Consider the following 16273-nt stretch of genomic DNA (forward strand, 5'->3'; position numbering starts at 1 on the left):
GGTTGAAGGAAAGTGTAATACGGTAAACTCACTTTTTTGAAATGTCGCGGTAAGCAAGAGTCGCCACCGACTTTTATTTTATCCAAATTAATGAAAGGCTAAAAGAACAGAAAAAACCTTTTTTTAAAAGAAACTGAATTCGGGGGGTAATTTATCCAAATTAATGGATGCAAATGGATAATTGAAGACCTTAAAATGATGGTATTGATCTTTGTAACAGCGGCGCAGGACAGACATGTATGCTTAACACTCCAACGTCCAAGTCAGTTCAAGATTTAAGATAAGTGTGTTGAAAAGTGGAGGTCAGAGAATGTACCTTACCCTTAGCATGTGAACTGAGTTTTATACCATGGGTCAAGTGGAGTGGTCTATGATGAATTGAATGATATGATTAGAGCTATCAAAACGAGTTTGATCCATTGGGCCGACACATAAGCCTTATATTTTAGCGCAGGTCAGGCTGCAAAAATATTAAAAAAATACAATCCTATCTTTTTGGCATTTCCACCGAGCCTAGCCCACCAGGCTTATGTTTTTTATGGGTAAAGTCAGACTTTAGGGTTGGCCCTTAAAAATTTATAAAATAATTTTAGTTAACTTTGGAGAAAAAGAGATTGGTTTACGATATGATTGCATAACTGTGTTTTCAATTGATAAAAAATTTATAGATGATGAATATATGTTTTCAAGATGATGTGATCAAAGAAATGGTTGTGAGGAAAATAAAAAATTTGATAAGTATTACAGATGATATTTAATTACTCTATACTTTTACATAGATGTTTTTATGATATTCATATATATGTATATTGATTTGATGGATATTTTAAAAATCACGTTAACTAAGTTTATAATTACTCTCTATTTATGTTATGTAGCATTTGTTCATTACATCCTTTAATAAAATTAAAACTATAATATTAATATATAGCCTCAACTCATTTTTGGTAGTCCATTAAAAATAAAGTCAAGCTGCATGGCTCATTAGAAACAGGATCAAACTCAATTTTGGTAGTTCATTTAGTTATCGGGCCGACCCATTTTAGCCCATTTATACATTACCGGATCGAAGTGGGCTGGGCCGGGCCAGCCATTTAACAACTCTAGATATGATGATGGTAGGACATGAAAAGGTTTTAGAATTGCATGGTTTATAATGTTGAGAAGTCAGAATTCACAAGTGAAATAGGTTTGTAAGTTGGTGACATGGGAAATCAAACGAAATCTCTAACAGCCCCCTATTCTCTCGCACGCTTCAAATGACCGATTTTTCTGGTCACCCTCTAGTGTTCACCATCATCATCATCATCCAATCTCTATAATACTTACCTCTATCATTCAATTAAATCCTTCGTTACCCCAACAATATTTTCGATTATCAATCCTTCAACTCTCATTGTAAATTCACTATTCATCGTACAAATTTGTTTCTTAATTCTGTGTCCTTTCTCTTCTCACATTTCACGTGAATTGTTCGTCCTTTTTCTCAGGTTGCATGTTATGGTTATGAATTTGTAGGATGGGGAGGGTGAAACTAAAGATAAAGAGGTTGGAGAATACAAATGGTCGACAATCAACGTATGCAAAAAGGAAGAATGGAATAATGAAGAAAGCTAGTGAATTATCTATATTGTGTGATATAGATATTATACTTCTCATGTTTTCTCCTGGTGGAAAACCTTCATTATGCACAGGGAGACGCAGGTAATTACGTGCATGCATGTATGCACTTCTTAAAGAAGACATGTCAGGTGTCTGACACGTGTTTCAATTAATTTAACCTTTTAAATTTTTATTAGTGTCGACGTGTCTGATTATCATTCGTTGTCTAATTATCATGTGCTCTACTTTGATTGATGTAGCAACTTTGAGGAGGTGATGGCAAAGTTTTCTCAACTAACCTCACAAGAAAGGGCAAAGAGGTGCAGTTAAAAACCTTTCTCATAAGCCAAATTATTTAAGCAGTTTTATAGTATAAGAATTTGATAAAATTCTCTTCTCTTGTATTGTAACAGGAAATTGGAGAGTCTTGAAGTGAGTCATTTTCTTACAAATGGTTTGAAAGCATTAGTTATTTCCTCGTACTCATTCTTAGAAATGATCTTTTGTTTGAGAGTTCAGGCACTAAAGAAAACGTTTAAGAAGTTAGATCATGATGTGGTTATTCAAGACTTTTATGGTACAAGGTAGGCCTGCTGCAACTAATTTAGCAATACATCATCCATACCAATGTTCTTTAAAATATGAGTGAACTGGTTCAACCTATTGAACTAAGAACTCGAGAGTTTGCATTTAGTTTCTTTTTCATTGTTTTTTTATATACTAAGTTGAAACTGAAATATTCGTTATTTTTTTTGTTACAGTAGTCAAACTGTTGAGGTAAACATCTCTTTTTCTTGTTCATTTCCGCTTTCATTTTCTCTTTGAATGTTATTTTCTTCACTATTTGGATTTATACAGGATTTGAGCGATCAAGCTAAGGAATTACATAACCGAATTTCTCAGATTCAAGAGCGACTAAGGTCGTTTTTTATTTTTATATATGCATAATCTATCGTTTCGTGTTAATAACTAAATCATAATGAAACATCCTAATTAGTATCCTATAGTTGCAAGCAAATTTCAAGAACAAGTTTTTGTTGTTGGATTTTGCAGACATTGGAATGACATTGAGAAAATTAGTGGTGTGGATGAATTAGGACGGATGGAAAATTCACTCAAAGAGTCTCTTAATCAAATTCATACTCAGAAGGTATGCAAAAGATTTTTCAATGATTAGCATTATATATATACCATAATCAGAAAAGCAGAATTAGATTACTGATTAACTCTGCATAATTTGATAGGAAAATGCACAAAAACAACAACTAGCATCACTTCAATGCAATAACCAGGTAAATAACTGTCATGTAAGCTTGTTTTAAATTCTAATGATGTAGAATTTAATAAAGCACTGCTGAAATATCTCTATCTTGTAGTTCAATGAATTGCATGTTCCCTACAAAATGAGTACTCCACAGCAATTTCAATCTCTTCCATGGATGGTTAATGGTGATAGTCAGAATATAGTACTTCCTGAAGAACCAAACTTGCTTCTCCACAAGTAAGCTGTTTTTCCTTGATGTTCAAATTTCTAAGGCTACTTGAATTATTTTGATAGTAATTGTTAAGAGTCTCGTATCGGACAATATATAATTTAAATCTGTACTTATAAGAGGGGGACAATTCTCACCATACAAGTCGGTTTTGTTTAGATTAGCTAGGCTCAACCACATTCCTTAACATGGTATTAGAATCTTATTTAACATCCATTGGGTCACCTGCTATCAGGTTTCTGCTATCGGATCATCCATCATTTATTTCCAAGCTCCAAATGTCCAGTCATGAGCGTGAGGGAGTATTAAGAGTTTCACGTCAGATAATATATGGTCTGGACATATACTTATAAGTGGCAGCAATCCTCATCTTACAAGTTGTTTTTGTTGAGATGAGTTAGGCTCAATCACATTCCTTAACATGGTATCAGAATATGGTTTAAGATTCGTTGGGTCACCTGCTATCAAATATCTGCTATCAGGTCACCCACCAGTTATTTTTATGCTCCAGATAACCAGTTCTAAGTGTGAGGGAGTGTGTCATCGGACAATAACTAATTTGTGCACGTGCTTATAAGTGGCAGTAATTCTCATCCTACAAACCGGTTTTGTAGGGATGGGTTATCTCCAACCAATTTCAGCTATAACAGATGCAAAGAATATCATAATGGAACTGATGAATGATGAAATTAACACATATACCTTTCAGTTGTTATCTCTAACTCTACTGATCAAACTTACTTTCCTTTCTATCTTTTAGAGATGTAGAGGGCTCAACAAGCTCATCATTTGGAAGCTATGCAAGTTATCTTGGCTCAAGCACCAAACCAAACATATCCAATTCCAGTCAAGAAAATTGTGTTCTTAGTGACATGAGCAATAATGCTACAGCACCTCCTGTGAGATTGCCATTTAATGGACAGTTTTCATACATTCCAAACAATTTCAACATAATGAATGATATGAAGCTTCAACCAGCTACAACAGGGATGAATAATAATAATCCACATGAAAACCAAGTAGATAATTACCATGTCAATGGAAACTTTGAAGCACCTAAACAAGGGTTTGATCAATCTAACCACCATGGTTGGACTTCAAATTCAGGTCCTTGTGCTGTTAATCTCTTTGATGAAAATTTGTATCCACAGCCAAATTTTCCACAAGTTCATTTTGGCTTCACATAGAAGCTTTTTTTTTACTTCTTCTTTTGTTTCCTTGTTTTATGGTATATTCCTGCATGATTTCCTTCTGCATTGTTGCACTTTTTGGTAGCATATTAGAACTGTAAGTAACTTACAATAGAGAGAAAATTACTTATAGTGTAATTGCAAAGTATATACTTATTCTTCCCAAATCTTTAATAATAGAAATTCGAGTTATTCTTTAATAATAGAAATTCGAGTTATTATTTAATAATAGAAATTCGAGTTATTATTTACTTTAATATCTCAACCTGCAATGAATTGACTAGTCATTTTTTAGTGAAAACAGAATTAATCCGTGTCACTCCTTGGAAAATTTTCGAACAATACTAAGAAATATCAAGAAAACATAAGATTAGCATAAGATATCGATGCCCTTGTAATGATTTGAAAATCATATTCACTTGTCACTTAACAAAAACAACATGATAATTAAGTTGCATTACACCACGCCTATAACGAATTAGTATTTGTTGTCAACGCCGAGGAACTCTTCTGAGGCACATTATCTATCGAGTTCGAGAATATAATTTTCAATTCTCATGATATTTACAAATCTGCTTTATTGAATTGTCGTTCCTCTGATACCTCATATGGTGTAACTGTTATAACAGAACATGTTGATGTCGAAGCCAAATAATCGTATACTGTGTTTATCACTTACTATTCTCATTTTGAATTCTCACAACATCAAGGCATGATTTTCCAAGTAGCTTGCGAGAAAAGAATGCTTTGTAGTAATCTTCCATGGTAATTGTTTTGAACAATGCCGGCTTTTCAGGAGTAACAAGACTTGGTGTTGGGCCTATAACTTTGCTCAATTGGGGTCTGTGAAATGCAGCAATAGAAATCCTCTCTTTCTTTGAGTTAACTGTAGCTCGATGTTCGATACTCCGATAAATTCCATTCGTCATAATCTGCACAAAACCATTAGTTCTTTTGGGTTAGTCCATTTTGTCTTTAAGTATTATCTCAAAAAGGCTAAACCACTAATATACACGGCCGAGCAGCCCATACTAATCGAGTTTGGGCTACGAGACCCCCATGATGTCAAAATCTCTCAGATTCTTACACACTCATAAAAACACTTAAGAGGGTAAATATATATGACTAATTTTCTACCAATTACCTCTAAAATGTCTCCAACGTTTACGACAAAGGCATTGGCGAGTGGTGTAATAGAAATCCACTGTCCGTCTTTCCTAATTTGGAGACCTTCAATGTCATTGGCTTGGAGAAGGATTGTTAAGGCCTCAGCATCAGAATGAGGATTCAATCCAATGACATTTTCTGGTTGTGGACAAGGAGGGTAGAAATTCATCCTCATGGATTGACTTATATTTTCAAACAACTCTAGCATTTCATTTGGTTCAACTTTAAGAGCTTTTTCCATATGCTTGATGATTGTGAGGCAAACTTTCTTCAACTCTAAGCAATAGGTGTTTAAATCATCTCTGCAATGTGAAACAAAATTTGTTAGAGGAATATAGTTTTAATCACTCAAGTAGCAGAAGAAATTTTTTAGTTTAAACGAAGATTGACGGTTAGCAAATATTGTTAACTGGCACCAATAGTAGAGTTTAAACATGTCACTATTATTCTGCAATACGATATTTAGTACAAAATATTGTCAAGTAACAGCTATATTGAACACAACTATATTTTGTGATCCTCGATTAACAACATTGTGACTAGCAAACAAAATGGAAATGAGAAAAAGCTATAAAACCTGAATGGTTGAGGAATATTAGGAAATAAGCGAGGATTCCTCGCAGACGAAGGGAGAGTTGCCATGAAGAATAAATCTGCCCATTCTAACTTTTGATTCTCAGATACAACAAACAATTGACCAAAGCCCTCTATGTCGTCTGGGGTTTGCCAAAATCTCATCTTATCTTCCGCGGGAAGACTTAGAAACTCTTGAACACCTATCTTCACATTTTCCACCATCGAAGGTTTGACTCCATGATTAATCAGCTGCACTCAATTTTATTTTTTGAAAATCTTACAAAGTTAATAAAATAAAAGTACAAAAACTAAACATATAGTGTTGATCTGCATTAACAAGTAAATTTTCCTAGCTAGTAACATTCAGAGCCGTCTTTAACAGATTTTAGAGGCCTTATTAAACCACAGTTTAACTGTGATAAATTTTAGGCCTTGTGCGGTATCCCGCATTGCAAGCCCTCAGAGACGGCTCTGCTGATATTGAATCGGTCATACAAGTCTACAAATTTCTGCTGTATCAATTTTAAGACAGTTGTGGAAAAATGGTTCAAACCTGGAAAAATCCCCATTCTTTACAAGCATGATCTAGCTTCTCTACCTCAAATGCATCTTCAGATGTCAATTTACTTAGATCAATGATTGGAACCTGTTGCAAATAAGTTGCATTTGATACAACAATAGGGTCTTGATTTGGATGAAGATATTGTTCTGGAACTTGTGTCTTGATTTGTTTTGCAAGATCTTGTACAGAAGGCACCAATAATGAGGTTCCAAACTTGGACATTGTTCTTCAAGTGATGAACCCTCTTTCTTAAGTTGATAGGGCTTCAGTTACATATGTTGTACCCAAGTTGACTCAATATGTTCCCTTTTTCAGAAACTAAATCAGCAACTGCAAATTTTTTCAAATTGTTTCAATTAACAGCTCTACTAGTGGAAATCATCAAAATCGCAGTTAAAGAATATCGCGAATTGTCAATGACTTTTCCTCTTGCATTCTCCTCCTTATATAGCAATTCTGACCCGATTTACAAGAAAGTCCATTAGAGACCATTCAATGCAATTGGTCTGAATTGTTATAGCATCTTAATGATGATTGGGAATCAGGCTTGATTGTCCCATATCTCATATCATGATATCCTCTCTCCGTAATAAATGTCTTAATCATATTTTCATCAAATATTGACCTATGTCAGACTTAGGTCGACATAACCAATTTTGACTTGTTAGTTATCTTAGTCCAGTTTCACTCCCCTGGATAAATTAGTCAAAGCAGGACGGGTTCTACTAGATCCGAGTTGACTCAGACCCACTCTAGAACCTGATCAAAAAGACCGGACATGTACATTGGCCTCGAGCATGATTTGTGTAAAGGAAAGTGTTTTGCTAGAATCCTCTAAAAGAACGCAGATATACACATCCCCTCAAGCATGAGTCGTATAAGGGAGTGTGTTACTAAAGTCTTGACTGGACATGAACAAATGTATAAGGAAATTCAATTTCAGTGATCTACTACATACCAAAGATCATTTTCAACATAGATCTCATAAGCATATTTTCAACCCCAAGATCAGTTCATTTATAACAACTATATTCATATATAAACAGCCGAAAAAATTTGAACAAATGAATATGTTAACGTAAAAGTGAGATTTTTCATACCTTAATTAGCTTAAGATAGCTTTCAATGATGATTTGGGTAACCCTAATTTAAATGAAATGAAACTCTTGAATGAAAATTATTCAAGTCTTTGACAATATTGGCTAAGGAAAAAAAAAGACCGAGCACGTTTCTTCACATTAAAGAAAGACCCTAGTTTAGACGGAATTAAAAATGTCACATGCTCACTTAATTAAAAATGTATAATTACTTAAATTAATAGCTAATTTTTTAAGCATCTTGTTAACAAGTGCTTTACACTATTTTTGAAAATCAAGTGACAAGAGGCGAAGCCAGAAAAATTATATAGCCTGGGCAAAAATTTAATGATCGCAAATTTACATTATATATAATATATAAATAATTATCGATCAAATTAAAAGAGACTTGTCATTTGTCAACAACAGTATAATTTAAAATAAAAGAGATGAAACATAACCTGATTCGGATTCCGGTTATACAACATTCACAATTTCAATATTTGCTCTATTAATATATTTTTTTTATAACGGATTCCGGTTATACAACTCACTGACCCCTAGACCAATTAATTTAATTTCACTTACAAATTAAACGTCACTTCATTTTTTATATTTGTAATACTTAGTTTACAAATTTACAATGACACAACATGACAATTCAACCACCACCACCACCACCACCACCACCACCACCACCACCACCACCACCACGTGTATTTGTCTTTTTCAAGTGTTGCATTACCAGTCACTTTCAATTTCAAATATAGTGGTAGAAACAATTATTATCTATGTTATCCTATTATTTATTTCATAATGTTATCTTGTATTATCTATTTCAATTTCACTTTCATAATTTTAAAAGCATTTTGTAAAATTGAAGAATAAATTGAAAACCAACAACAACAAAATCTTGCAGAAATGATTTATATAGAAGAATAAATTTGGCAAATTGAAGAATACAAACAGAAAAACAAGTTTTAAACATATGCAAGACCTTAGTTTCTATTTAATTTTATTCATTTATTTTAGTATATTCTTCCCCCCTTTCTATTTAATTTTATTCATTTATTTTAGTATATTCTTCTCCCCTTTCTATTTAATTTTATTCATTTATTTTAGTATATAGTCTAAATGTGAATTGAATTAGGATTAATTGTAAGTTTAGGGAATAATGGAATCATTAAAGCCTGATTAATTGTTATTGATCGGGAATTATCATAATTCATATATCAAATTTGTGAATCGGATCAAGATAACATCTGGGCCAGATTGATCCATGTCCCTGGGCCCGTTACCATCATCTTTTTCTGAAAATTTTACTTCCTACCCCTACACTTTCCTTCATACCCCTACAATTTTTTAAAAATGGCAATTTTACCCTCAAAGACTAATAACCATTTTACCATTTTATTTTTTACCATTTTTCAAAAAGTAAAAAAAAAATGGGTTATTACCATTTTTGCCCCCTGCCATATAGGCGACTTTTGGTTTACCACCCTGTAAAATTTTTTTTTGCAAAACTAACCTTGCCAAATGAAGATTCTGTCGTTTTAGACCTCGCCAGCAAATGGCACATGCCATTTGCATACGTGGCATGCTGATTGTGTAATTCTTATATTTTTTTAATTTTTTAAAATTCAAATATGCTGACGTGTAATTATATTTTTTATATTTTATTATTTTTAATTCCACGTCATATTTATTTTATTTTTTATTTATTTTTTTATTTTTTTATTTTTTATTTTTATTTTTATTTTTTATTTATTTTTTATTTATTTTTTTAAATATATATTTTTTTAAATATATTTTTTTTTAAAATTATTTTTTTTACGAATATTTTTTTTGTCAAATAAAATACCTGCGGATTTACCTACGGATTTTAAAATATCTGCGGATTTACTTACGGAATTTAAAATACCTGCGGATTTACCTACGGAATTTAAAATACCTGCAGATTTACCTGCGGATTTTCCTACGGATTTTAAAATACCTGCGGATTTACCTACGGATTTTAAAATACCTGCGGATTTTAAAATACCTGCAGATTTACCTGCGGATTTTCCTACGGATTTTAAAATACCTGCGGATTTACCTACGGATTTTAAAATACCTGCGGATTTACCTGCGGATTTTAAAATACCTGCGGATTTACCTGCAGATTTACCTGCGGATTTTAAAATACCTGCGAATTTACCTACGAATTTTAAAATATCTGCGGATTTACCTACGGATTTTAAAATACCTGCGAATTTACCTGCGGATTTACCTACGGGTTTTAAAATACCTGCGGATTTACCTGCGGATTTATCTACGGGTTTTAAAATACCTGCGAATTTACCTACGGATTTTTAAAAAAAATTAAAAAAAATAAATAAAAAAATATATTTTTTTTAAAAAAATAATTAAAAAAAAAATTTTGAAAAAAAATAAATAAATAAAAGAAAATCCACGTGGAAATAAAAAAAAATCAAAATAAAAAAATATAATTCCACGTCAGCTTAGCTAAAATTAAAAAAAATAAAAAAGAAAAAAAATGCCACTAAGCACGCCACATAGGCTTTGGGCGTGTGCCATTTCCTGCCAAGGTCTAAAAAAACAGAATCTTGAAATGGCAAGGTTACTTTTACAAAAAAAAATTTTACAGGGAGGTAAACCAAAAGTCGCCTATATGGCAGGGGGCAAAAATGGTAATAACCCAAAAAAATTGAAATCTGCACCCCTACGCGCATCTAAAACGGAACACCTAAGGTAAGACATCCGGTTTAAAAAATTACAAACCGGAACGCTTTCATAAAGACATCCGGTTCACATTTTTGATTTCCGGAAGTCATTTTAAAACTGTTCCGGTACTACGAAAGCCAAACCGGAACAGATTGGGAAAGTGTTCCGGTTCAATTGAAACCAAACCGGAAAAGTTGGTGAAAGTGTTCCGGTGAACATGCTAACAAACCGGAACAGTTTGGAAATGTGATCCGGTTTGCTTTTTTTTTGATTTTTTTTTAATTTTTTTTTCAAGTATGGAAGTTCCGCTCCAAATTTGTCGAAAAAACAAGACAACTATAGATACCACTGATGTTTTCACAACTTCAGAGAGATTTGTCACACGGGAAGAAGTTATCTGTTGGGTTAAAGAGACCGGAATCAACAATAAAGTGACAGTTATTATCGCGCGTTCAGACACCGAAACAGGCAAAAGAGGAAGAAGTAACAAAGTGATATTTGGGTGCGATAAAGGTGGAAAATATAAGGATAAAAGTGAGACTCAAAGTGCTACTAAGAGATGTGGATGTCCATTCAAAATCAAATCGACTCCGGCAAAAGATGGGTCTGGATGGAAGGTTGATGTAAAATGTGGAGTTCATAATCATGGTTTACCAGATAGATTAGAAGGTCATTCATTTGTTGGTAGGTTGACAACTGATGAGAAGCAGCATGTTGCTGATTTGACAAAGAGACATGTTCCGCCTAGACACATATTGATTTCTTTGCAAGAGCGAGATCCTGAGAACGTCACTCGGATCACGCAAATATACAAGCATAAGAGTGTGATTGAAGCGGAGATAAGAGGTCCAAGAAGTGAGATACAGCATTTGCTTAAGCTTATAGAGGAGGCGAACTATGTTTATTGGAGTAGGAAACGGGATGATTGTGAAGTTGTGAGAGATATTTTTTAGGCTCATCCAGATTCGGTGAAGTTGCTGAATCTTTTTCCTAATGTCTTGATTATGGACGCCACTTATAAGACCAACAAATATAGACAACCTCTGTTTGAAATAGTTGGTATGACATCGACCGAGTTAACATTTGCGGTTGCATTTGCTTATATGGAGTGTGAGTAGACAAAGAGTTATTGTTGGGTCTTGGATAAGCTGAAGCAATTGTTTGTGAAGAAAGATGTGGTTCCACAAGTGATTCTGACGGATAGAGATCTTGCTTTGATGAAAGCAGTTGAAGTTGTTTTTCCTACGTCGCATAACTTGCTATGTCGTTTTCATATTAACAAAAATGTTGGGATGAAATGCAAAGAATATGTGATGAAAGACATGCAAGAGACGATAGGCATATTGTGGAAAGATGTTGTATGAGCTAGTAATGAGGTTGAGTACGGTGTACGGTTGCAATATCTTGAACAAGCATGCTTTGCTTGTAATGACTTCCTCGATTACGTGAAGAACACATGGTTGATCCCACATAGGCAAAGATTTATAGGCGCATGGATTAATCGAGTGCTTCATTTTGGTAACACCACGACTAATCGGTATGTCATAATTCTTAAATTTTTTATTATGTATTAATTATTAAAGTATTATTTTTTTATACTTTCTTTGTTTATTTTAGGGTTGAATCTGCACATTGGAAGCTAAAGCAGATGATAGGGAACAGCCTTGGTGACATGGTCAAAGTTTGGGAAGCTATGAATTCTAACCTAAAAATACAAATAGGTAACATTCGAGCTTCGTTTCAAAAAAGTTTTTATGAGGTTGAGCACGCACACATTAGTCCATTTTATGATAATATGTGTGGTTCAGTATCGAGAGCTGCTTTGAGACGCATTGCAGAAGAGTTATTGAGGCTTGATTATGTGTTAAATAGTAGGGAAGTATGTGGTTGTACTATGAGCACAAGTTATGGGCTACCTTGTGCTTGTGATATGGGAAGATTGATTGTTGTTGGAATCCCATTACAAATATAAAGTGTTCATCTTCAATGGAGGATACTATCTATGGAAGGTGACTTGCCTTTAGATGAGGAAGCTGGTTCGAAAGTGGATATGAGTAATGCAATTGATGAATTGTGGAGAAGGTTTAAATCACTAGATGTTGTTGGAAAAAGAGCATTGAAAAGTAGGGTTTGTGAAATTGCATATCCCACAACAACTTCATTGTGTCCACCACCTGAGAAAATAAAAACTAAAGGCGGAGTGAAGAGGAAAGGGAAGAAACCAGTTGGGTATGATGTTTATAGGGATCCTTCGGGTTTTGAGTATGCTGATCAGGCGTCTCAATCTTCACAAAAACAATTGCAAGCATCACAAACTTCCAGGAAGCAATCACAATCAAAGAGGCAATTACAATCAAAGAACCAGGATTTCACTCTTCAGTTTCCTTGTCATATTAGGCCATATATTACCGAGATTGTTAATGTTGAAGCAGATGGTAATTGTGGATTTAGAGCCATTGCATCGTTTCATGGGTATAGTGAGGATGGTTGGGCAATGGTTCGTCGTGACTTGGACATGGAATTAAGAGAAAAGAAGGACTTATATGAGAGATTTGTAAGAAATGGATGTCACTACCAGAGATGGGCTATTTGATAGCGAATCGATATAACGTCATTCTTGTGCATTTAGGTAACCCTTGCTTGACTTTTTTTCCCATGACAACAACATTTTTTCCAAGGGCTCCTACATATTGCATTGGCCTTGTCAACAGGAATCATTGGATTCGGGTAACCTTTATATATATTTATTTGTTTAATTATTTATTTAATTATTTATTTAATTATTTATTTTTATGTTATGAAATCAGGTTAATATGAAAGAAGGCTTCCCACTGCGACCCGTCACGTTAGATTGGATGAAGTTTCGTTTTTAAGCGGCGACATCTTGGATGTTAGGATTTGCTGGACGTCTTCAACATTGGCACCATCTTACGCCTATGTTACCATCAAGTGTTAATTTAGATTAGGTGACTTTTATTTATATGTAATATTTTAACTAAAAACGTCTTAGAAGAAGTTTTTATTTATATGTTACCATCAAGTTTTTTAGTTATATGTAATATTTAAACATAGAACAAAAAGGTCTAAAAGATTAACATTAAAACATGATAACAAATAAAATATATAATAGAATATACCAAAATATACCATAAAAATAAATATACCATAAAATATAAAATAGAGTATAAAATAGTCAATGCTCATGGGCGATGCGTAACACCTCAAATAAATCAGCATACGCGACATCATCCTCCTCTGCCTCTACCTGTCGGAGATAACGGTGAACCAATATGGAGGCACGAGCCCAATCCGGATCAGCTGGTCCTGCATCAAAGACAGGAACTGCAACCTCTCTACGCGCACTAGGTGGGGGCGACACTCTGGACATAGGAAATCCACTCCACAGCAATCTCATCATTGCTGAGCGTATATGCAGGAGGTGCAGGCGGAATATAGGAAATCCACGCGGTAATACCACTCTAAATATCCATCAACCGTCTCATGAGGGTATCCCACTGGCTCGGTATCTCTAATCACATCTGTCACACTCTGGACATAGGAAATCCACTCCACAGCAATCTCATCATTGCTGAGCGTATATGCAGGAGGTACAGGCGGAATATACTGGCGATAACCAAACTGACGAAGACACCTGTTGGGTAAGTATGGCACATGTAACTCACCCCCAAACAAGAAAACCTCTATACAGAGATAGCTCGTTAAAAGCTCGATGAGGTCTATGATCCTCGAATGGGCGCCATACGACGTCTGTAGGTGTCAACTGGTCCAATATCGGTCTATACGCATCCACCTTGATGGCTCCTTGCCTGTAGGACCATCTCATCGCCCGCGGAAGCCCTTGGTTGTCAGATGGCCTTGGTTTTCTCCTTTCCTTCCCAGTGTAGGAAAGTACTCATGTATCCAACACTGTTAACAAATAAATTAAATCATATACATTAATATATATATATATATATATATATATATATATATATTAAATAATATAAATAATAATATATGAATTAACATACAATTAATTAAAAATAACATAAATACCTGTAGCAAAGTAGGATATCCACCGAGTTGCTTGCAACTAAACATAGATGCATCTCCAAGGTGGCGATAAAGAGTGACCAGTGCAGCAGATGCCCAACTGTAGGAACTAAGCCCACGTAGGTCTCTAAACAGTGGCAAATACCGGGCCTCGACCAAAGTAAATGTCTTATCCGCAAAAATAGTAGAACCTACCAACATCATCAGGTATGCCCTGGTCGCGAAGGCCTAACTACCAGCAGCACGGTACTCCACAAATCTGTCGTACAACCACTGCAGTGAGTTATAAGCTCCCCTGCATGAACGCACATGCTCAGCCATGGCACGTCTATCCACTCCCAATAACTCGCAGCCAAGATCAACAACCATCTCCTCTATGACGTGCTCATCAGGATACCAGAACATGCCCCAAATAGGCAAATGCAGCAGGCAGGCAACATCATCCAATGTAATCGTCATCTCACCAAATGGCATGTGAAATGACGATGTCTCAACATGCCACCTCTCCACAAATGTTGAGACAAGGTTAACGTCTATCTTGGTCAGGCTAGTTCTCCGAAGAGAAGCCAGACCTGACCCACGCACGATAACCTCAATCTCTGGTGGGAGAATCGGAGGCACTCTCCTGGAGCTTCGTCCCATGTCCTGCGACTTTAAGCTCCTTTTTAGGACCTATTTCCTGAAAATAAATAAAAAAATCACACTAGAAAATATAATAAAGAATTATTTTTAAAATAAATTAATTAATTTTACTTACCTGGCCGTACCATAAACGGCGAGCAACGTGGTCTTGGTACCGAACAAGTAAAGATAAATCTGATGGTCCACCAGGATATCCAACTGGCTGTGGTGGCTGTTGTGGTGGCTGCGGTGGTGGCTGTGCTGGCTCTTGTGGTGGGTTAGAGGGACCAGCTTTGTCGCGGCGGCGGCGGGTATGTGGCCTACCATCAGGTCCTAATGTACGCATTTTCCTGGAAAAAAAAGAAAAAAAATCACCAAAAATTCAAACCGGAACAGTTCCAAAAAAGGATCCGGTTTGTGTTTCAAATAAACCGGAACAGTTAACAAAAGTGTTCCGGTGGAGATAGCAACGAACCAGAACATATTTCAAAAGTGTTCCGGTGTGGTTGGAAACAAACCAGAAGAGTTGAGGAAAGTGTTCCGGTGAAAAAACAACAAACCGGAAGAGTTTCCAGATGCGTTCCGGGAGAAATTATGTAAACCGGATCACTTACCAAATGTGTTCCGGTTTGGTGGATTTGTGAACCGGAAGTGTTTTCTGAAGCGTTCCGGTTTGTGTTTCGAAGAGAGAATGGAGAGTGTTTGCTTCAAAACCAGTAAAAAGTTGGAAATGAGAAAAATTTTACTTATTTATATGAGGGTAATTTCGTCCAAAATTTTTGATTGTAGGGGTATACGGGCAATTGTAGGGGTAGGAAGTAAATTTTTCTCTTTTTCTACACCCAAAAGCTGCAAAAAAAACATTAACATCTTGGGCCCAGAATTTCGCAAATTACACCTCCTTCTGAGGTCCAAGCGCCTTTTTTTTGGCATCTAAAAATGCTTGAAATAAAAGCTGAAATGTCTCTTGGGCCTTGGACGGATTTGTTGCTATTCGCGTACCCCTTGAGCCCATCACACCTTTGTTTTTTTGTTGCTAACCAAATCTGTAACAATAATTATCTTGGGCTATTGACTGGGCCCTGCGCCCCAACTGCTACCTACACCAATAGATTCAACTCTCACCCCTGGCTCTACTTTCTAATTAGTGAAATTTAGTTTTTACTTAGAATTTTTCCACTATTTTTTTAGGCAATAAAAACCCTATTT

General features: G+C 35.2%; 4 protein-coding genes across 5 annotated transcripts; 2 read left to right on the forward strand and 2 right to left on the reverse strand.

The window, feature by feature from the left end:
• Positions 1 to 1263: 1263 nt before the first annotated feature.
• LOC131646472 (agamous-like MADS-box protein AGL30) lies at positions 1264 to 4398 on the forward strand. Its single transcript, XM_058916499.1, has 11 exons — positions 1264 to 1398; positions 1491 to 1704; positions 1863 to 1922; positions 2016 to 2034; positions 2122 to 2186; positions 2364 to 2379; positions 2461 to 2522; positions 2656 to 2752; positions 2847 to 2894; positions 2979 to 3103; positions 3856 to 4398. The coding sequence occupies exons 2-11, from the start codon at positions 1520 to 1522 to the stop codon at positions 4280 to 4282; spliced, it is 1104 nt and encodes a 367-aa protein (XP_058772482.1). The 5' UTR covers positions 1264 to 1398; positions 1491 to 1519; the 3' UTR covers positions 4283 to 4398.
• A 230-nt stretch (positions 4399 to 4628) lies between these two features.
• On the reverse strand, positions 4629 to 7839 carry LOC131646473 (protein SRG1-like). 2 transcript variants are annotated; one of them, XM_058916500.1, is made up of 5 exons: positions 7691 to 7839; positions 6582 to 6920; positions 6030 to 6277; positions 5430 to 5754; positions 4629 to 5217 (listed from the first exon to the last, which is right to left on the reverse strand). In XM_058916500.1, exons 2-5 carry the CDS (start codon positions 6810 to 6812, stop codon positions 4957 to 4959), a joined length of 1065 nt encoding a protein of 354 aa, XP_058772483.1. In that variant the 5' UTR covers positions 6813 to 6920; positions 7691 to 7839; the 3' UTR covers positions 4629 to 4956. The 2 variants fall into 2 exon arrangements, with proteins under 2 accessions (XP_058772483.1, XP_058772484.1); XM_058916501.1 differs by lacking the exon at positions 7691 to 7839 and having other exon boundaries at positions 6582 to 7592.
• Positions 7840 to 10686: 2847 nt separating this feature from the next.
• Positions 10687 to 12362, forward strand: LOC131649622 (uncharacterized). Its single transcript, XM_058919374.1, has 3 exons — positions 10687 to 11325; positions 11509 to 11735; positions 12008 to 12362. The coding sequence occupies exons 1-3, from the start codon at positions 10687 to 10689 to the stop codon at positions 12360 to 12362; spliced, it is 1221 nt and encodes a 406-aa protein (XP_058775357.1).
• A 1442-nt stretch (positions 12363 to 13804) lies between these two features.
• LOC131649623 (protein MAIN-LIKE 1-like) lies at positions 13805 to 14647 on the reverse strand. Its single transcript, XM_058919375.1, has 3 exons — positions 14447 to 14647; positions 14098 to 14282; positions 13805 to 14042 (listed from the first exon to the last, which is right to left on the reverse strand). Exons 1-3 carry the CDS (start codon positions 14645 to 14647, stop codon positions 13805 to 13807), a joined length of 624 nt encoding a protein of 207 aa, XP_058775358.1.
• Between the last annotated feature and the right edge of the window lie 1626 nt (positions 14648 to 16273).

This window comes from Vicia villosa, linkage group LG2 (genome assembly GCF_029867415.1).
Source record: "Vicia villosa cultivar HV-30 ecotype Madison, WI linkage group LG2, Vvil1.0, whole genome shotgun sequence".
Classification (NCBI taxonomy): domain Eukaryota; kingdom Viridiplantae; phylum Streptophyta; class Magnoliopsida; order Fabales; family Fabaceae; genus Vicia; species Vicia villosa.